Raw genomic sequence first — 18,422 nt, 5'->3', positions numbered from 1 at the left:
AAAAAAAGAGGGAAAAGGAAAGTAGGTCTTTTGTAATTGCTCCCGTGATGCACACTGGGTTCTCACAGCCAAATCAGTGCCCAGAACTTCTACACGCTGACAGACCTTCCACACGCTGACAGAACTTCTGGGCCAGACAGCACTTTAAGCCCAGTTCTGGGACTAAGATTGCAGGGAGATTCCAGCAGAGCCCCAGAGCCAGGCAGAAGGGGGAGGAGGGCTGCATCTGCCAACAGGACCCACTAGGGCAGTGCCCTTCGTTCTCAGGGGAGCAGCCCCATGCTCTCCGCAGAGGAGCCCACTGCCCGCAGCCAGGGCTGCTCACTGGCACTACTTGCCAGCACCACCTGCCCTTTCCTCTCCTCAGACACCTGGAGCATCATGCAAGCCGTCTGCAGGATGGAGAAGCACTGCCTGCTGGCTTTGACAAAAACTGCCAGGTTGACCTTCTGTTGTGGAAGATGGGAGCTTCTCTTTTAGCACATTTTATACTTAATAACCACCGTGTAAGTTCTATGTTGTTCAGTCAGAACATGAGAAAGGAGGTAGACGTGTCACTCCATTCCGTCAAACAGGGTTAGAAATCCGCCTTCTGCTTTCAGGGCAATTCTACAGTGGACTCGTCACTTCCTGTGAGCCTGCAGCTGAGACACGCCCCACTGTTGCTCTGTGCCCCACCAGAGACCTGTAGTCCAGCCTTGGGACTTGGGACTGGAACCTCCCCTTGGCAGAGCTTTGTCCAAATGCTGGGACCCTGCTCTGCTGCTCCTGACAAGTCCACAGGCCATGCCCGGCACACTCACAGATATGCAGGGCTGGCTGAGGGGCCCACTTACCAGCAGTAAGTCCATAGTGTTGAGCCGGCAGAGCTCCTGGTTGATGCTAGGTGTGTTTGTGTGCAGCAGTGCTGCCATGAGGCGGGCGCCATGCAGACGGGCATTCCCTAGAGGCTCCTCCAGCACACCAATGGTGGTCAGGATCGCTTTCTTCTGCAAACACAGAAGGCACCACCCAGTTAGGCCCTGTGAGCAGTGAGGCCACTGCTGGAGTCTCTGGGCTCATGCCCAGCCTGGGGTAGTGAGGTATGTGGTGGGGGTTCCTCAGGGAGGGCTGTCTGCCAGAAGAAATGAAGGCATCAATGGGGTGAAGAGCCTGCTGCTCCCCTCAGGGCCTCAGAGAGTGCTCCTAGGATGCTCACGGGCACTCCAGTCTGAGCCTGCAGGGCCAGAGAACCATGCCCCTCGGCAGGTGAGATGTCCAAGATGGGGCCAGCGGTACCAGTCTGAGGTCAGAGCCCTTGGCACGATGCCTCACTGAGGATGCCCAATGGGGCTCCCTCTGCGGACACAACCTCAGAACACCAAGTTAACAAGTGTCCCATGAACACACTTTGGGGAAACTGATGGGAATGCCTCCTCGGATGGGCCGCAGGTCTTTTCTGATCCCCCCCACTCAGCATACTGCATCTACCTTCTCTTCACTGAAGGCTCCAGGCTGACAAAACAGAATCTCGGCCCCCACAGAGCTTGCTAGTGGGGCAGGGAGATCTTACCAAGGTGGTGAGTGAGAGGAACTGAGCTGTAGGTCAGGAGGGTGCTATGCAGCAGGGGTTGGGTTGTGTCTGGGGAGGGTGAGACAGGATGGGGAGTTGCCTGGCTGGCAGTCTGAGCCAGAAGGAGCCTTTGTGTGCCTCATGCCCCTCAACATGCGCTGAGCGGGGCAAAGGACCTCCCCTGCCACCCCCTGGTTCCCTCTCAGGAGCTGAGCACCCCTTAGCTAAGTGCCCCCAACTTGGAGGCCAAGCTTATGGTGACCTCAGGGTCATTTGCAGAGGCAGAGATGAACATTTGCAGATCTGGGAGGGGCAGTCCTGAAAATGTGTTTTGGCACCTGCCTGGTGCTTCTCAAGTGGGGGTGTGGGAACAGCCGTCTTAGAACACATTCACTCCACACTCTGCTTCCTATGGGACGAGCTGTGGGTTCTCCTCCCTGCAAGTCAGCCTCCCCTGCGACGCCTCCAAAGGCACTCAGCAGTCGCCACGGCCACTTACCTTGGGTGGGTTGAGCAGGAGCTGGTGGAAGTCCTTCAGCCGAGGCTCGATGCCGTGTAGTACGCTGCTGCTGACAGCGTATGACCTTTCCAGTCCCTGAGAAAAGGAGTCCACCAAGCCCTCTGTCCTGTGGATGAGGAAAGCAGATGGAGACCGGGGACACCAGGGCCCTGTCCAACCTCACCAGCAACTCAGTGCATCCTCTTCTTCCAGAAAGAGCCCTTTTAACTTTCCCAAAAAGAAATCCTAGAGGAGTACAGCTACCCAAGGTCTCTACACGTGATCTGGTGACTGGTACAGGCAGAAGAGAAAGGCACTAAAGACCTTCAGGAAGATGCTTGCTTGTGACATCTGAGAACATGGAGGCAGGGCAAGTGACACAACACAGGACTCACTGGCCCCAGCACCAGCGGGGGGTGCTGCTTTGTACCGCTTTTAAAACCTTCACTGCTATCCCTGTCTCTTTCACTGTTCATGTGTCGATTTTTATTTTTATGTATTTATTTATTTTTTTGAGCCGGAGTCTCGCTCTGTCACCCAGGCTGGAGTGCAATGGTGCAATCTCAGCTCACTGCAACCTCCACCTCCCAGGTTCAAGCGATTCTCCTGCCTCAGCCTCCTTTTTGTATTTTTAGTAGAGACAGGATTTCGCCATCTTGGCCAGGCTGGTCTTGATCACCTGACCTCAGGTGATCCGCCCGCCTTGGCCTCCCAAAGTGCTGGGATTACAAGCGTGAGCCACCGCGCCTATCCCCGTGGTGTTTTCAAGCAAGTCTTCTGAGATATTTATTTAAACATTCTTTCCAGTTGTAAAAGTAATACATAATCATACATTTTTTAAAGTAATATGCAAAATAATTTTAAAAATCAGAGAGCCAGGTGCAGTGGCTCACACCTATAATCCCAGCACTTTGGGAGGGACAGGTGAGAAGATCGCTTGAGCTCAGGACTCTGAGGCCGTGCGCCACTGCACTCCCACTTGGGTGACAGAGCAAGACACTGTCTGAAAATAATAATAATAATAATAATCACAATAATCTAAGAGAAACAACTGGCTTATCTCTGTTTTCCTGATTTTTACACAGTCCCCTCTATCACATGCAGGGTTAAGCTTGGGCCTCAGAAGTGGCTCAGCTTTCCTGGGTTTATGAAGATTAAAATATCAATATTCCAGTTGCCTAACTAGGGACAATGGTAACATTATAACACTACTTCTGGTTAATAAACTAACAAATATGTATTAGGTACTATGAGAGAGAGACAGGGAGAGAGAGAAAGAGAGAGAGTCCTAACAACCTCACTACCAAGGTTAAGTCAATTTCTTATCATTTTCTTACTGTTCCTTTTTCTTTCACTTTAAAAAGCACAGGCTATCAGTGTTGGGGGCTGAATTATGTTCTTCCCAGAACGTGGAAATAAGGGAGCTACGGCCATCTTGGGAGAGTTAGACATCGTCGCAGCCTGTGATGGAATGGAGACGACGGAAACGTCTTGGAGACATCAGGTTCCTGCTGGCATGTGGGGAACCTGAATCCACAGATGGGGTTCAAGGGCCAGGGGGAGGCCAGGAGGGGAAGTGCCCAGAGAACACTGATGTGGCCCTTTCGGGACACACCCTATAGGATCTCTTGGGCACCTGGTGGGCACACTGCACCCCCTTGTGCCAATGCCTCCCTCACAGACTCCACTCAGCCGTCTTTCCATTTGTGCCTCATGGGCATCCTCCTCGGAGTTTCAACTGCTTGAACGGCTCTGGCAGTGCCCAGCCTTCTATGACCTGAGGGAAGGACTAGGCCACACTGTGATCCAGAGAAACAGTTTCAAACACTTCCTGAAATTTCTACCGGGGGTCAGAGAAGGGTCTCCAGCACCTATATCCTCAAACAAACTCAACTTTCACCCGAACTCACTTCTGCTGCTGACTCCTCTGTCTCTGCCCATTCACTGTCGTGCCTCAGCAGCCTCCGACAGCCGCACCTGAGGACAGCGGTGTGGGGTCACAGCAAAGGAGCACCTCCAAGCAAGCTCCACTCTCCTCTGCCACATATTGCCCCATGCTTGTGTCCACACTGGGACCCCCTCACTGCCTCATCCCAGAAGCTGTCTCTGACCAGATGCGGCCTCCCAGGGAAAACGTCCCTGACTGCGAGGCTCCACCCACTAGCCCCATGTGGGTCCCTTCTTGTGAGCCCTGAGGCACAGGGTGCATGTCTACTGCACTCGCCACTCTGCATCACCCTCGCTGTCCACACACTGGCCTCCTGTGCCAGACTGGGAGCAATTAAAGGGGAGGGGCTGTGTCTCAGTTCTCTGTCCCCTCAGACCCGTGTTAGTGCACAGTGGGTGCAGAAATGACACCTGATGAATAAGAAAGGGCAATGGAGGACAGTTGCCTGGGAAAAAAGTGCTCAGCACGATGCTCAGCAGGCGGTGCTGACCCGTGGGTGCACAGGGCATGGGAGACAGAGGTGAATGTCACACCCCCGCCCTGTGAGGGCCAGTCTGCATGGGAGATAAACACATATATATGTAACCGTGCGTCAGAGTGGAAACCCTGCAACACACACACAAACACACACGGGAGCTGTGGAGACTTGTCGGAACAGTCCTTGGGGAAAACCTGCCAACCACACCTGTTCCACACACATCGACAAATGCATCGCCAACTGGTCATGACGAGCAGCTTCAGGCTGGAGAGGGAGCACCAGTGATGATGAGGGTCCAAGGGGACTTGGCCACAGCCATAAAGTCAAGCCTTCAACAAGGGGAATCTATCCATGTTATTACTTGCATAATCAAAAATTAAAAACACAAATGACATAATCCAGACTGCTCATGTGGGCTGCCATATCACTGAAGCATCAAGTTCAGCTCTACACGATTTCTCCTCATGAGAGAGACTCACCCAACCCGCCTGGTTTCCAGCAAGGTGAGTAACACCTGAGTCCCACTGACGAGGCAGCTCTCTGTCCGGTCTCCATCAAACATGTTCTTCAGAAGCTGCTCCACACAGTCCTGCCTGCTGGACACACACAGAGGTCACTGCCTGGCAGAGCAGATACACACACAAAGGATGCAAGGATGCTCCTTCCTCCCCGTGGAGGATCCCAGCAAAACCCTAAACCTGCTCAGGCTCAAGGCCAGGCGCCAGGGTTCTCAGGACACTCCTGCTGCTGCTGGCCCACTCTCTAGACCCACCAGGTGACTCCTCTGGAGACCCCTCCCTCTGGAAACAGGCACCAAGTTAACATGGGCTCTGAACCTGGGGTTAATTCGAATGTGAATCAGAGGAGGTGGCAACATATCCTGGTGCTCGAGCAAGGCTCAGAGATGTCCCCATGACCCAGAAAGGGAGGCCCACCAGCACCACGGCCCACCAGCACTCACGACTCCAGCGCTGTGAGGAGCGGGTCTGGCTCCAGAGCCTCTTGCAGCTGACTGCCCTGGTCTCTGCCCAGCCTAACTATGTCACAGAGAGTCTGAGAAGCATTTGACTGCCTCTGAAAAGACAAGGGAAACACAGAGCCCCTCAGTGTGGAGAAGAAACAGCAGGACCAGCCCTGCTGGGCACACAGGGCACGATCCTGCTGCTTCTCTGGCAGATGCTAGACTTTCGTTGTTGTTCAATACCATCGTGATGTTCAAATACTTTTTTTTTTTTTTTAAAGATGTGGGACTTTTGGCCGGGCACAATGGCTCAGGCCTGTAATCCAAGCACTTTGGGAGGCCAAGGCGGGCGGATCATCAGGTCAGGAGATCAAGACCATCTTGGCTAACACGGTGAAACCCCGTCTCTACTAAAAATACAAAAAATTAGCCGGGTGTGGTGGCGGGCGCCTGTAGTACCAGCTACTCGGGAGGCTGAGGGCACGAGAATGGCTTGAACCTGGGAGATGGAGCTTGCAGTGAGCCAAGATCGCACCACTGCACTCCAGCCTGGGTGACAGAGCGAGACTCTGTCTCAAAAAAAAAAAATAAAATAAAATAAAAAGATGTGGGACTTTCTCTAAACCAGTTTTCTACAAAGATTCCAGACAACAGCTTCATTTCAAAGAAGGCTCTGTCTGCCTTTTCTGTCGTCAAAATGTAGATCTGGTCAGATTTTTCTTTTTTTTAAAGCTGCATTGAACTATCTTCAGGAATTCAAAACAGGGCTAATAATGGTCAGATATGCAATGCAGACACTGGGCTATACCTGTGATCCACGTTTTGAAATATACCGAATATGTGGCCATGTTACTGATACTGTATTTTAAATGTGGTAATAAGTAGCTGCTATTATTCAGAATGAGTCCTGTAAGCTAATGAAAATAGGGAAGTTGCTACCAAGAAAACAGAGGACTCAACTTTTTTAGGGAAACATTAACACGCAATCCCTGATGGGAACGTGCCCCTGCTGACAATGTAGAGGCTGTTCTGTAGGTAAGACAAACGTGATTAAGAAAGAAACAACCCGACTCCCTGCAGCATTGGTTCACATGCTGTGGGAAGACTGAGGGAAAGCAAACACTCACAGGAGTATTTAGGGAGAAAAGAAAGCAGCCAGATTAGCTCTGAGGTCTGCCTTTGGGACCCAGGACAGGCCATCAGCCCACAACACCCACATGCATGGGTGGGCTCCGGTTCTCAGGCAGCGCGGCCTTCTTGCTTCCTACAGATGCCAACGTGGCTTCCCCGTCTGTCTGATCAGCCCTGTGGGCTGACGGAGAACAAAGTAGGGTGGTTGGCCAGGCAGTGGTGAAGGCCTCAGACACGAGTCAGCACCACTGTTTTCCAATCTGCCGAGGACACGTGGTTGTATGTATAAATCGATATGTGTAATGCTAGGAAAAGGCCCACTGGGATATACCCCAAACTCTCAACAGGGATCACCACAGGGAGCCCCATTGTCACCTTAGGTGCTTCCAGGGTGGGTGGCTTCTAGGGGCCCCTAGCAATCCCCTCCTGGAGTTCATGCCCCTATAGCCCCCATCTCTTTTAGTGTGGGCTGGACCCAGCCACCCAGGTCTAAAGAGCCAAATACAGTAAGAGTGAGGGGAAAGCTCAGCTCTACGTTGTGTGCTGCCCTGTGGAGAGGCCCACGTGGTGCAATGCTGAGGGCGGCCTCGGCCCACAGCCCTGAGGAACTGGATGCTGCCAAGCCATCTGTGACCATGGAGCTGGCCTCTACCCCAGTGGAGCTCTGAGATGACTGCACTTTGACTGAGCAGAAGAGCCACTAAACCACATTCAGACGCCTGTCCGCAGAAACTGATACTGCTACAGGTAAAAATACTTGCCATAAGCACCTACGTTTCAGGGTAATTTGCTATTCAGTCACAGACGACTAATACAATTCCATTAGAATTGTTCTTTGGTTTGTTTGTTTGTTGAGACAGAATCTTGCTGTCGCCCAGGCTGGAGCACAGTGGTGTGATCCCGGCTCACTGCAAGCTCCCCTTCCTGGGTTCAAGTGATTCTTGTGCCTCGGCCTCCTGAGTGGCTGGGATTACAGGCATCTGACACCACACTTCGCTAATTTTTAGTAGAGACAGGGTTTCGCCATGTTGGCCAGGCTGGTCTCAAAACTCCTGACCTCAAGTGATCGGCCCGCCTCAGCCTCCCAAAGTGCTGGGATTACAGGCATGAGCCACCGCGCCTGTCCTAGAATTGTTTTTATAATACACATAGATTATTTTTCAGTTAAGAAAAAAAAGCCTGGGCCAGGCATGGTGGCTCACTCCTGTAACCATAGCACTTTAGGAGGCTGAGGTAGGAGGATCACTTGAGGCCAGGTTTTTGAGACCAGCCTGAGCAATGTAGTGAGACCTCATCTCTATTTCAACAACAACAAGAAAACAGCCTAGAGGCTGGGTGTGGTGGCTCACCCGACTGGGTGAGCAGGAGAATTGCTTGAACCCGAGAGGCGGAGGTTGTGGTGAGCTGAGATCGCGCCACTGCACTCCAGCCCGGGCAACAAGAGCGAAACTCCATCTCAAAAAAACAAACAAACAAAAATCCAGCCTAGAAGTCAGTGCTTGATTAAAGAAAGAAAAGTACCTAACCGATCCTCATCTTAGGAAAGGGATGACTTGCCCTCCCTCACCCCCTGGCCCGCAGCAGTGGGTGACCTGGCAGCACAGGCCTGGGCTGATGCACGAAGCTCGGTAAGCAGCACACTCACATCTTCATCCTGGCTTGGATGGATCAACTCCACAAGCCTCTGGATGACCTTCTCTTCATTCAGCCACTGAAAGAGAAAAAGAGGCCTTTCAGTGTCGCTGCTCAAGTCTAAGTAAACAGCAGGAACCTTTCCCCTTTGGTGCAGCACTGCACCCGTTTTCTAGAATATAGGCTCTTTGCCTGACACATCCCAGACCCAGAAAGAACACAAATAACACACGATGACTGAGTTCTGGGAGGTTCTGGGAGTGGCTCAAAAGATGATCAAGGGTGACCACCATCCCTCTGTCCTAATGGTGCATATGTAACCTCTGTCTTCAGGACTTCTCTCTTAAGGACCAGGGTGCAAATGAGCCACATGAGCTACAGCTCAGGAGCCCCGCTGGATGCTGAAGCCAGAGAAGCCTCAGCTGTTCCCTGCAGCACTGGGGCCTTCCCAGGATGAGGAAGAGGAAATCCACCCTGGAGAGGCCACAGGAACACTGTGGGGTAAAGCTCAAGGGCAACGGGGGCCCAGTGTGAGTGTCGGGGTCTGGCAGGCCTGGGCCACACCTGGCTCCCCCAACGCACTGCTGCGCCTTGTGCCTAAATTCCTTATCCAAAAATGGGATGACCTGTCCCCCCATGGCTACTTTGTGAAGTGAATCAAGAAAAGCAGCTAAAAGGCTGCCTGACGTAGAGTTCTGCAGGCTTCCCACTAACGGCTATGACCACTGTAGTGGACACTAGTATTGATCCTGTGTCCACTGTGTAAAGGTTGGTGACGGTCAGTCATTCCTGGTGAGAAGCTGCTCCCTGAGGAAGCATTACTAACCTAAGAGTGAGAGTGACCATCTGGATGAGTCCTGATTCCAGGAGCTGGGAAACAGGCAGAGGGCCTTATAGTTTACTCTACTCTATTTTAAACCTCACCACAAACAAAGCTGGCCGAACAGTGAGCAGAAGTTTGTCAGCAGGGATTTCCTGGGCTTCTCTGAGGGGGGCATCCTCCTCTTTTCGGGAACTGTAGCACCTGTTCTCACTGACTAAACACCATCAGAACAGACGCATCCACACTCCAGGGTAAACAGCGGGGCTCTGCAGGGAACTGCTGTCCACCGGGGCACTCCTGGCAGGCACAGGCCTGGACGCAAGGCCAGCACCTCACTGACCTCCTGCTCTAAGCCACGGGGGTGGGTGCTGGCAGGGGAAAAGGAGGCAGGCAGGGAAAGTCCATTTCAGCCTCTTCACAGAGCAGGAGGCTGGAGACTGTGGGAAGAAGGGACCTCTCTGCTCCGTGCTTCTGAGCGAGTTGAGTCGGGACAGTAGAAAAGGTACAGGCCACAATCCTTGACAAGAACCCCTAACAGCCCCAAGGAGAAGTGCACGCTAGATGGAGAGATGGGGGCCGGGTACCCTGGTGCTCTGAGCTCCTGCACTTAACCAGCTGGCTTCCTGCAGCACCCCTGCCCTCGGGAACTGGGGGTACTCCCGGACTCACGTGCAGGACTTCCTGCCGGAGCCCGGCTGGCTCCACACAGCTGACCAGGCGCAGCAGCAGGTCCATAAGCGCTGAGGTGCCAATGTGCTTCAACACCAGGCTGATGAACTTGTCCTTCTTCTTCAAAAATATAATCACCTGCAATCACACACACCTGAGACGCAGGCAGGGCCGACCCTGACAACCTTGAGACACCTCCTCCAAAAACTCTCATGGGAAAGTTGAACTATTAATTATATTAAGCAGAAATAACGGAAAGACCCAGACAAGATTGTAAGAAAGCCCCCTCAAGCGACAGGCAGAGTCCTACCAGGCAGTGGTGTATGTGAGGGCCTGGGCAAGGGGAGGCCACTGCACAGGGACCCCTGTGGCTCCGCACCGACAGGACACAGCTGTCCCAGGTGGAGGCAGCACAGGCTGCCGTGAGCAGCTGCCATCCAATACCTACTGGTTCGGGTTTTTCCAACAGAAACGAATGGTGTAGACAGAGCTGAGCTGAGCTGATGGCCATCACTGGCAGCCCCAGGCCTAGAACACACACCCAGGGAGCACAGAGTGCACAATATGCCAGCTGCTGACCAAAACCTGTGAGTGGTTGAAAGGGAAAGAAGACTGAGATTTTAGAAAAGAAAAAGAGGCATCCTTTGGCTGGCTGATGACCAGTGCCAACTAGGTGTAGAGGCCACGGGCGGGCACAGCGCCCATCACAGACGCAGTGGGCTGCTCAGACAGCGGATCCGAGGTAACAGTGGAGAGGTGAAGGCTGGGCTCGCTGCAAATTGAGCTCAACTCAGCCTACAGAGATAAGTGTCTGCTATGTCCAGGCTACTGGGCTGGTGGCTGGGGTAGACCCAGCCCTCCACTGGAAACAATGGGAACACAAAGAAGGCCCACCTGGCTGCAGGGCCTCAGCCTCACTCCCCAGTGCTGTGATGAGGAGGGAGAGTAGGAAAAGGAGTGGTGGGAAAAGAGAAGGAGAAGAAGGAAGAGGAGGGGGAGGAGGGGGTAGGGGAGGAGGAGAGGAGGATGGCTCTTCGAAAAGGATGATTAAACTTCTAGAAAGACGAAGGACAAAACAGAAGGTACAAATAACAATATTAAGAATGAAACAAGGGACATCGCTAAAGATCCTACAGAAATAAAAACTATTATGAGAGGTTTGTAGTTTTTTTTTTTTTTTTTGAGACAAGGTCTCACTCTGTCCCCCAGGCTGGAGTGCAGTAGTGCGATCACAACTCACTGCAGCCTCCACCTTCTGAGCTCAAGTGATTCTCCCACCTCAGCCTCCCAAAATGCTGTAATAATAAGCAGGAGCCACCACACCTGGTATATTACGAGAATTTAATAGAAACAATTTTATGCCAGTTTTTGTAAATTTAGAAAAGAAATTTCCTTGTAAAAAGTACTTATCTGGCCAGGTGCGGTGGCTCACGCCTGTAATCCCAGCACTTTGGGAGGCCGGGGCGGGTGGATCACCTGAGGTCAGGAGTTCGAGACCAGCCTCAACATGGAGAAAACCCCGTCTCTACTAAAAATACAAAATTAGCCAGGCGTGGTGGTGCATGCCTGCAATCCCAGCTACTCGGGAGGCTGAGGCAGGAGAATTGCTTGAACCTGGGAGGCGGAGGTTGCGGTGAGCCAAGATCGCACCATTACACTCCAGCCTGGGCAACAAGAGCAAAACTCCGTCTCAAAAAAAAAAAAAAAAAAAAAAAAAAAGTACTTATCTAGGCCAGGCACGGTGGCTCACGCCTGTAATCCCAATACTTTGGGAGGCTGAGGCGGGTGGATCACCTGAGGTTAGGAGATCAAGACCATCCTGGCTAACATGGTGAAACACCGTCTCTACTAAAAATACAAAAAAAATTAGCCAGGCATGGTGGTGGGCCCGTGTAATCCCAGCTACTCGGGAGGCTGAGGCAGGAGAATACCATGAACCCGGGAGGCGGAGCTTGCAGTGAGCCGAGATCACGCCACTGCACTCCAGCCTGGGTGACAGAGCAAGACTCCGTCTTAAAAAAAAAAAAAAAAAAAAAAAAAAGGACTTATCTAAACTGACAAGAAACAAAAATCAGAATAGTTCCAGAACATACTAAAACCCCACAAACTCTATAATTAATAGGCTCTCTCTACAGAGAAGGTTTAATGGCCTAATAAATTCTTCCAAACATTTAAGAAAAAATAACCCCAGGCTGGGCGTGGTGGCTCATGCCTGTAATCCCGGCACTTGAGGGAGGTCAAGGCAGGCGGATCACTTGATCTCAGGAGTTCAAGACCAGCCTGGCCAACATGGTCTCTACTAAAAATATAAAAATTAGCAAGACGTGGTGGTGAGTGCCTGTAATCCCAGCTACTTGGGAGGCTGAGGCGAGAATTGCTTGAACCCAGGAGGCAGAGGTTGCAGTGAGCCGAGATCGCACCACTGCACTCCAGCCTGGAGGATAGAGTGAGATTCTATCTCCAAAAAAAGAAAAAAGAACCTCTATTTTTTTTGAGCCCGTAATGATCGACGGATCATATTCACACATTCACATCAATATTCTAGTTGTGATATTCTACTAGTATTTTAGAAAATGTCACCATTGGAGGAAACATGTCAAAGCATACAAGGATTTTTGTTTGTTTTTTTGAGACGGAGTCTCGCTCTGTCGCCCAGGCTGGAGTGCAGTGGCGCGATCTCAGCTCACTGCAAGCTCCGCCTCCTGGGTTCATGCCATTCTCCTGCCTCAGCCTCCTGAGTAGCTGGGACTACAGGCACCCACCACCACGTCCAGCCAATTTTTTGTATTTTTAGTAGAGACGGGGTTTCACCGTGTTAGCCAGGATGGTCTCGATCTCCTGACCTTGTGATCCGCCCACCTCGGCCTCCCAAAGTGCTGGGATTACAGGCGTGAGCCACTGTGCCAGGCCTTGTTTTTGTTTGAGACAAAGTCTCCCCTTTGTCGCCCAGGCTGGAGTGCAGAGTCACAATCTCGGCTCACTGCAACCTCCACCCTTGGGTTCAAGTGATTCTCCTGTCAGCCTCCTGAGTAGCTGTGATTACGGGTGCCTGCCACCACGCCCAGCTAATTTTTGTATTTTTAGTAGAGACAGGGTTTCACCATGTTGGGCCAGGCTGGTCTCAAACTCCTGACCTCAGGTAATCCGCTTGCCTTGGCCTCCCAAAATGCTGGGATTACAGGTGTGAGCCACCATGCCTGACCTTTTTTTTCTTTTTTTTGGGAGACAGAGTCTCGCTCTGTTACCTAGGCTGGAGTGCAGTGGCCCGATCTCAGCTCATTGCAACCTCCACCTTCAGGTTCAAGTGATTCTCCTGTCTCAGCCCCACCAAGTAGCTGGGATTACAGGCGTGTGCCACTACACCCAGCTAATTTTTATATTTTTAGTAGAGACGGGGTTTCGGCATGTTGGCCAGGCTGCTCTCAAACTCATGGGCTCAAGCGATCCACTCACCTCAGCTTCCCAGAGTGTTGGGTGGAGTGAGCCACTGCTCCCGGCCAAGGATTTTCTTCATATTATTTCATACAACCTCTTGTAAATACAGTAATCTCAATCAAAATTTCAATTAAAAAGATACCATTTAAAGGCCGGGTGTGGGGGCTCACGCCTGTAATCCCAGCACTTTGGGAGGCCAAGGCAGGTGGATCACCTGAGGTCAGGAGTTTAAGACCACCTGGCCAACATGGTGAAACCCCATCTCTACCAAAAATACAAAAATTAGCCGGTCATGGGGGCAGGCACCTGTAATCCCGGCTACTCGGGAGGCAGGAGAATCACATGAACCCGGGGTGGAGGTTGCAGTCAGCCGAGATTGTGCCCCTGCACTCCAGCCTAGGAGACAAAAGGGAGACTTTGTCTCAAACGAAAACAAAAACAAAATCCTTGTATGCTTTGACATGTTTCCTCCAATGGTGACATTTTCTAAAACACCAGTATAATATCACAACTAGAATACTGATGTATGTGAATATGATACCTTGATCATTATGGGCTTGAAAAAAATAGAGGTTCTTTTTTCTTTTTTTGGAGACAGAATCTCACTCTATCCCCCGGGCGGGAGGCTGAGGCACGAGAATCCACGAGATCGCTTGAACCCAGGAGGTGGAGGTTGCAGTGAGCCCAGATTGCGCCATTGCACTCCAGCCTGGATGACAGAGCAAGACTCCATCTCAAAAAAAAAAAAAAAAAGACACCACTTAGAATAATACAAAGATATCAAATACCTAAGAATAAATCTAGTGAAAGATGCTCAAGACTGCCATACAGAGAAGTGCAGTGTATTTCTGAGAAATCATAGTAGCCTGAGCTACCAGCTGTGCTGCTGTGGCGTGAAAGGAGCCCCGGGCAGCGTGCACAGAAACGGAAGTGGCTGTGCTACAGTAAGACCTCACTCACACAATCAGTGATGGCTGCTTTTGGCCTGTGGACCACAGTTTGCCAGACCCAACGACAGCCAATGCAAACCTCATCAAAATTTCAGTAGGTTTATTTTTGGGGGGCAGGGTATGGAGAGGGAGAATGTAGAAAGTGACAAACTCATTCTAAAATTTGCTTATTCTAAAACAATAAAAAAAAGAAAGCAAAAATTAAAAAATAGAAAAGAAAAAAATAAAAACAAAAAACAAAATAGGTGTGCAGTGGCTCACACCTGTAATCCTAGCACTTTGGGAAGCTGAAGCAGGCGGATCACCTGAGGTCAGGAGTTTGGGACCAGCCTGGCCAACATGGTGAAACTCTGTCTCTACTAAAAAATATAAAAATTACCCCAGTGTGGTGGCGGGCACCTGTAATCCCAGCTACTTGGGAGACTGAGGCAGGAGAATTGCTTGAATCCCGTAGGCAGAGGCTGCAATGAGCCGAGGTCACGCCACCGCACTCCAGCCTTGGCAACAAAGCAAAACTCCGTCTCAAAAATCATCATCATCATCATCATCATCATCGGCCGGGCTCAGGGGCTCACACCTGTAATCCCAACACTTTGGGAGGCCAAGGTGGGCGGATCACGAGGTCAAGAGATTGAAACCATCCTGGCCAACATGGTGAAACCCTGTCTCTACTAAAAATACAAAAATTAGTTGGGCATAGGGGTGCACGCCTGCAGACCTGGCTACTGGGCAGGCTGAGGCAGAAGAATCGCTGGAACCCGGGAGGCAGAGGTTGTGGTGAGCTGAGATTGCCACCACTGCACTTCAGCCTGGCAACAGAGCAAGACTCTGCCTCAAAAAAATAATCATCATCATCATCATCATCAAAAGGCAAAGAATCATAAAAACAATCTTGAAGAAAAACAAATAAAGAGATACAGAAGAAATGTGATTAGCCATGCACAGATGATGTGGAATCTGAGTGACGGAGACATGGGGGTTCATGAAATATTTTCTCTAATTTGTAGACATTTGAAAGAATTCATAATGAAGGGCGGGGAAAATGCGGACGGTCATTTCACCGAAGCCCCACCTTTAGGCTACTCCCACAGTTTCAGGAAACACAGGACGAAGGCTCAAAGCATCCCTGCCTCACAGCTGGCCCTGAGAACAAGCCAGCTGCTGGGTGATGGAAAGTTTCGCTCTTGTTGCCCAGGCTAGAGTGCAATGGCGCAATCTCAGCTCACTGCAACCTCTGCCTCCTGGGTTCAAGCGACTCTCCTGCCTCAGCCTCCTGAGTAGCTGGGATTACAGGCATGTGCCACCACGCCCGACTAATTTTGTATTTTTAGTAGAGATGGGGTTTCTCCACGTTGGTCAGGCTGGTCTCGAACTCCTGACCTCAGGTGATCCACTCGCCTCGGCCTCCCAAAGTGCTGGGATTACAGGTGTGAGCCACCGCGCCCAGCCAATAGAAGAAATTTTTAACAGTTCAGCTCATATTACTTTAATGCCTTCAGTACTGGGTAAGAGAATGGAAGAAAAATATTATATGAAGCAGTAAAATTATAAAGAAAATATCTGAAAGTGGCAGGGGAATAAGATCAGGTCATGGCAAATGATAAGATACATGCATCTAGTCACTGGGCTGCCAGGGCCAGGCAGTAAAGGGTTTACAACTTCTACTGCCACCTCACAGCCACGACAACCCCCCGGCCCACACCACAGCTCCCCGCTGCCTCCATTCCCACTCCCATTCAGAAGGAGCTGAGGTGAGGCAGTCCCCTGGCGGCCCTTGCAGCTCTCAGATTTATGGCGCAAGGGAAGACGGCATTCCACTGAACACTCACACGCATGCTGAATGTTGTCAAGGGAGCCGCAGCCTTCGTGGGGCCGCGCTTTCTCAGAGCTCAAAGCAGATATAAGATGCTGGTTTGTGCCCTGACTGAATGTTTGATGGTATGAAACAATTACGGTTAATATTTTTGGAGTGTGATCATGAAATTCTGATTATATTTAAAAGAAAGACGTCTTTATTTTAGAGATACATAGCTGGGCATCGTGGCTCACACCTGTAGTCCCAGGTCTCTGGGAGGCCTGGGCAGGCAGATCACTTGAGCCCAAGAGTTTGAAACCAGCCTGGGTAACATGGGGAAACCCCATCTCTACAAAAAATATTTAAAAAACTAGCCAGGTGTGGTGGTACGTGCCTGTAGTCCCAGCTACTCAGGAGGCCGAGGTGGGAGGATCACCTGAGCTTGACCAGGTTGAGACTGCAGTGGGCTGTGATGGAGCCAGTGGACTCCAGCCTGGGCATAGTGAGACCCTGTCTCAAAAATAAATAAATGTACATACACACTGAAATATTTACATAAGAAATAATCTGGTGTCTGGAATTTGTTTTAAAATACTCCTGTCGGGGATGGGCGGGTGGGGCATGACACAGGAAAGAAGACTGGCCAAGACGGACCGTGGGGTGCAGGCACAGGGGCCACCACGCCTCTCTACCTGTGTGTCCACAGCCTGGAGGGGCAGAAGCCAGGGTCAGGTCACATGTAAGGCAGGAGCAAGGATGGACTCCAGGAAGACCCCGCTATAGCTGGCTGAGATGAATTCACTAACTGCTTTTGCAGAAGTCTAATGCTAGAAATTACCTTTGTTTTGAAAGAATAAATGCTCTGGACAGACAGACATGCCACCCATACAGATGAAGCTGCAGACCTGAGAAGGTGGATGTCCAAGGTCCTGCCATGATGCCCCAGGACCTCACACCTCCACCTGGTCAGTGACAGCACAAGATGGCCTACTTTGGGGCCCTGTGCAGCTCCCAGGGATGGTAAGAAGTGCTGCTTATTCCAGAGCCAGCTATAAGAAACACTCCTTCTTTTTTTTTTTGAGACAGAGTCTCACTCTGTTGCCCAGTCTGGAGTGCAATGGTACGATCTCAGCTCACTGCAACCTCTGCCTCCCAGGTTCAAGCGATTCTCCTGCCTCAGCTTCCCAAGTAGCTGGGATTACAGGTGCGCAACATCACGCTCGGCTAATTTTTGTATTTTTAGTAGAGACAGGGTTTTGTCATGTTGGCCAGGCTGGTCTTGAACTCCTGACCTCAAGTGATCTGCCCAGCTCGGCCTCCCAAAGTGCTGGGATTACAGGCATGAGCCACCGCACCCAGCCAGAAACACTCTTTCAAATTCCAGCTCCCAGACTGGCAAAACCCACACACTGCTCCACATGTGTTGCGCAGAAGAGTCACAAATGCTGTTCCCACAGCCTGAGGATGAGTTGCACAGCCAGGCCCACAGCAGGACACGTCAGCATCCACCATGATGGTGCCCCAAATCACAGGGGCTTTGCACGTGATTTACCTGTTCGGTTTTTCTTGCAATGAGATTGCCAATGGTCTTGCTGAAAAAACTGGCGAGCAGAGGATTGAGGGGTGGCTCATGGTCCAGGAAGTCATACAGGAGGCTCAGCAGGCTCTCATCCCCACCGAGGCGGTCGCTGATCTGCGGCACATCACAAGTCAGAAGCTCACAGGCTGTGTTTGGATATCTAAAAGGGCACAGTCCAAGCACTGGAGGTGAAATTAGACTTCTCCAACTCTTAGGAAGCTGCTTACATAGTCTGCTTCTTAGGAAGCAGACCAACGTGGTAAAACAAACACTACAGACCTCAGAACAGAATAAAAACGTGACTACCTGTGACCAGCTGGTATTTCTGACTACTAGAAGTTCAGTTTTTTAACATACCTTCTATGCTCCTTATGCCCTATACGCTGATATCCGACATTTTCTGACCCTACTCCCATTCTTCAAATAACCTTTCTCAGTCTTCTGGCTTTTCCTCTCTCCAGGCCTTTACGCTCGCCTGCCAAGCCTCTCACCTCTCTCCAGGCCTTCGCACTCGCCTGCCAGGTCTCTCACCTCCGGCCTAACCACACTGTTTCCATGAGGCCACATCTGTGGCCATTTCCATCTTCCCCTCCACTGAGCCTCTCCTCTCCTTCTAAGCCATGCCCCTTTCATCAACAAACATAGACCACTCCATCCCTAGACGGGGGAAACACCCATCAGCCACTCAGGAAGCATGTGAGGGATGAGGCACTACGCAAGAACGTTATGACTAAGAAATACCAACACCTGTGAATAACGTACTTTGCACCCTCTTTTGCACCTGATAGACACAGGTGGGTCATGGCCATCACCCCAGGAGAGGCCACAGCCCAGGATGCAGCCCTCAACAGCAGCCCCCATAGCAAGGCCTGGTGCGCGACCCTGCCTCTGGGAATGCTGGGGAGGAGCACAGGGCCCACCCAGTGGGAGCGTCCTGTACGAATGGCTGTCTCAGAACAGGTCTGTCCTG

General features: G+C 51.2%; 1 protein-coding gene across 50 annotated transcripts in view; it reads right to left on the bottom strand.

Annotated features, from left to right (window-relative positions):
• PPP6R2 (protein phosphatase 6 regulatory subunit 2) overlaps nucleotides 1–18,422 on the bottom strand; it is a 95,556-nt gene that overhangs the window by 19,763 nt on the left and 57,371 nt on the right. For 21 of the 50 annotated variants that reach the window (XM_063723172.1, XM_024239684.3, XM_024239679.3 and 18 more), the window contains 7 exons: nucleotides 17,426–17,612; nucleotides 9,694–9,831; nucleotides 8,215–8,280; nucleotides 5,439–5,551; nucleotides 4,957–5,070; nucleotides 2,052–2,178; nucleotides 837–989 (listed from right to left, as the gene is read on the bottom strand). In XM_063723172.1, coding sequence (XP_063579242.1) covers nucleotides 837–989; nucleotides 2,052–2,178; nucleotides 4,957–5,070; nucleotides 5,439–5,551; nucleotides 8,215–8,280; nucleotides 9,694–9,831; nucleotides 17,426–17,612 — 898 coding nt within the window. Of the gene's footprint in view, nucleotides 1–836; nucleotides 990–2,051; nucleotides 2,179–4,956; nucleotides 5,074–5,438; nucleotides 5,552–8,136; nucleotides 8,281–9,693; nucleotides 9,832–17,425; nucleotides 17,635–18,422 lie in introns of all 50 variants that reach the window. The other 29 variants (XR_008517934.2, XR_008517933.2, XM_054543884.2 and 26 more) reach the window with 5 other exon arrangements.

This window comes from Pongo abelii, chromosome 23 (genome assembly GCF_028885655.2).
Source record: "Pongo abelii isolate AG06213 chromosome 23, NHGRI_mPonAbe1-v2.0_pri, whole genome shotgun sequence".
Classification (NCBI taxonomy): domain Eukaryota; kingdom Metazoa; phylum Chordata; class Mammalia; order Primates; family Hominidae; genus Pongo; species Pongo abelii.
Note: the sequence above shows the minus strand (reverse complement) of the source record. Positions and strands in the feature narration are given on the sequence as shown.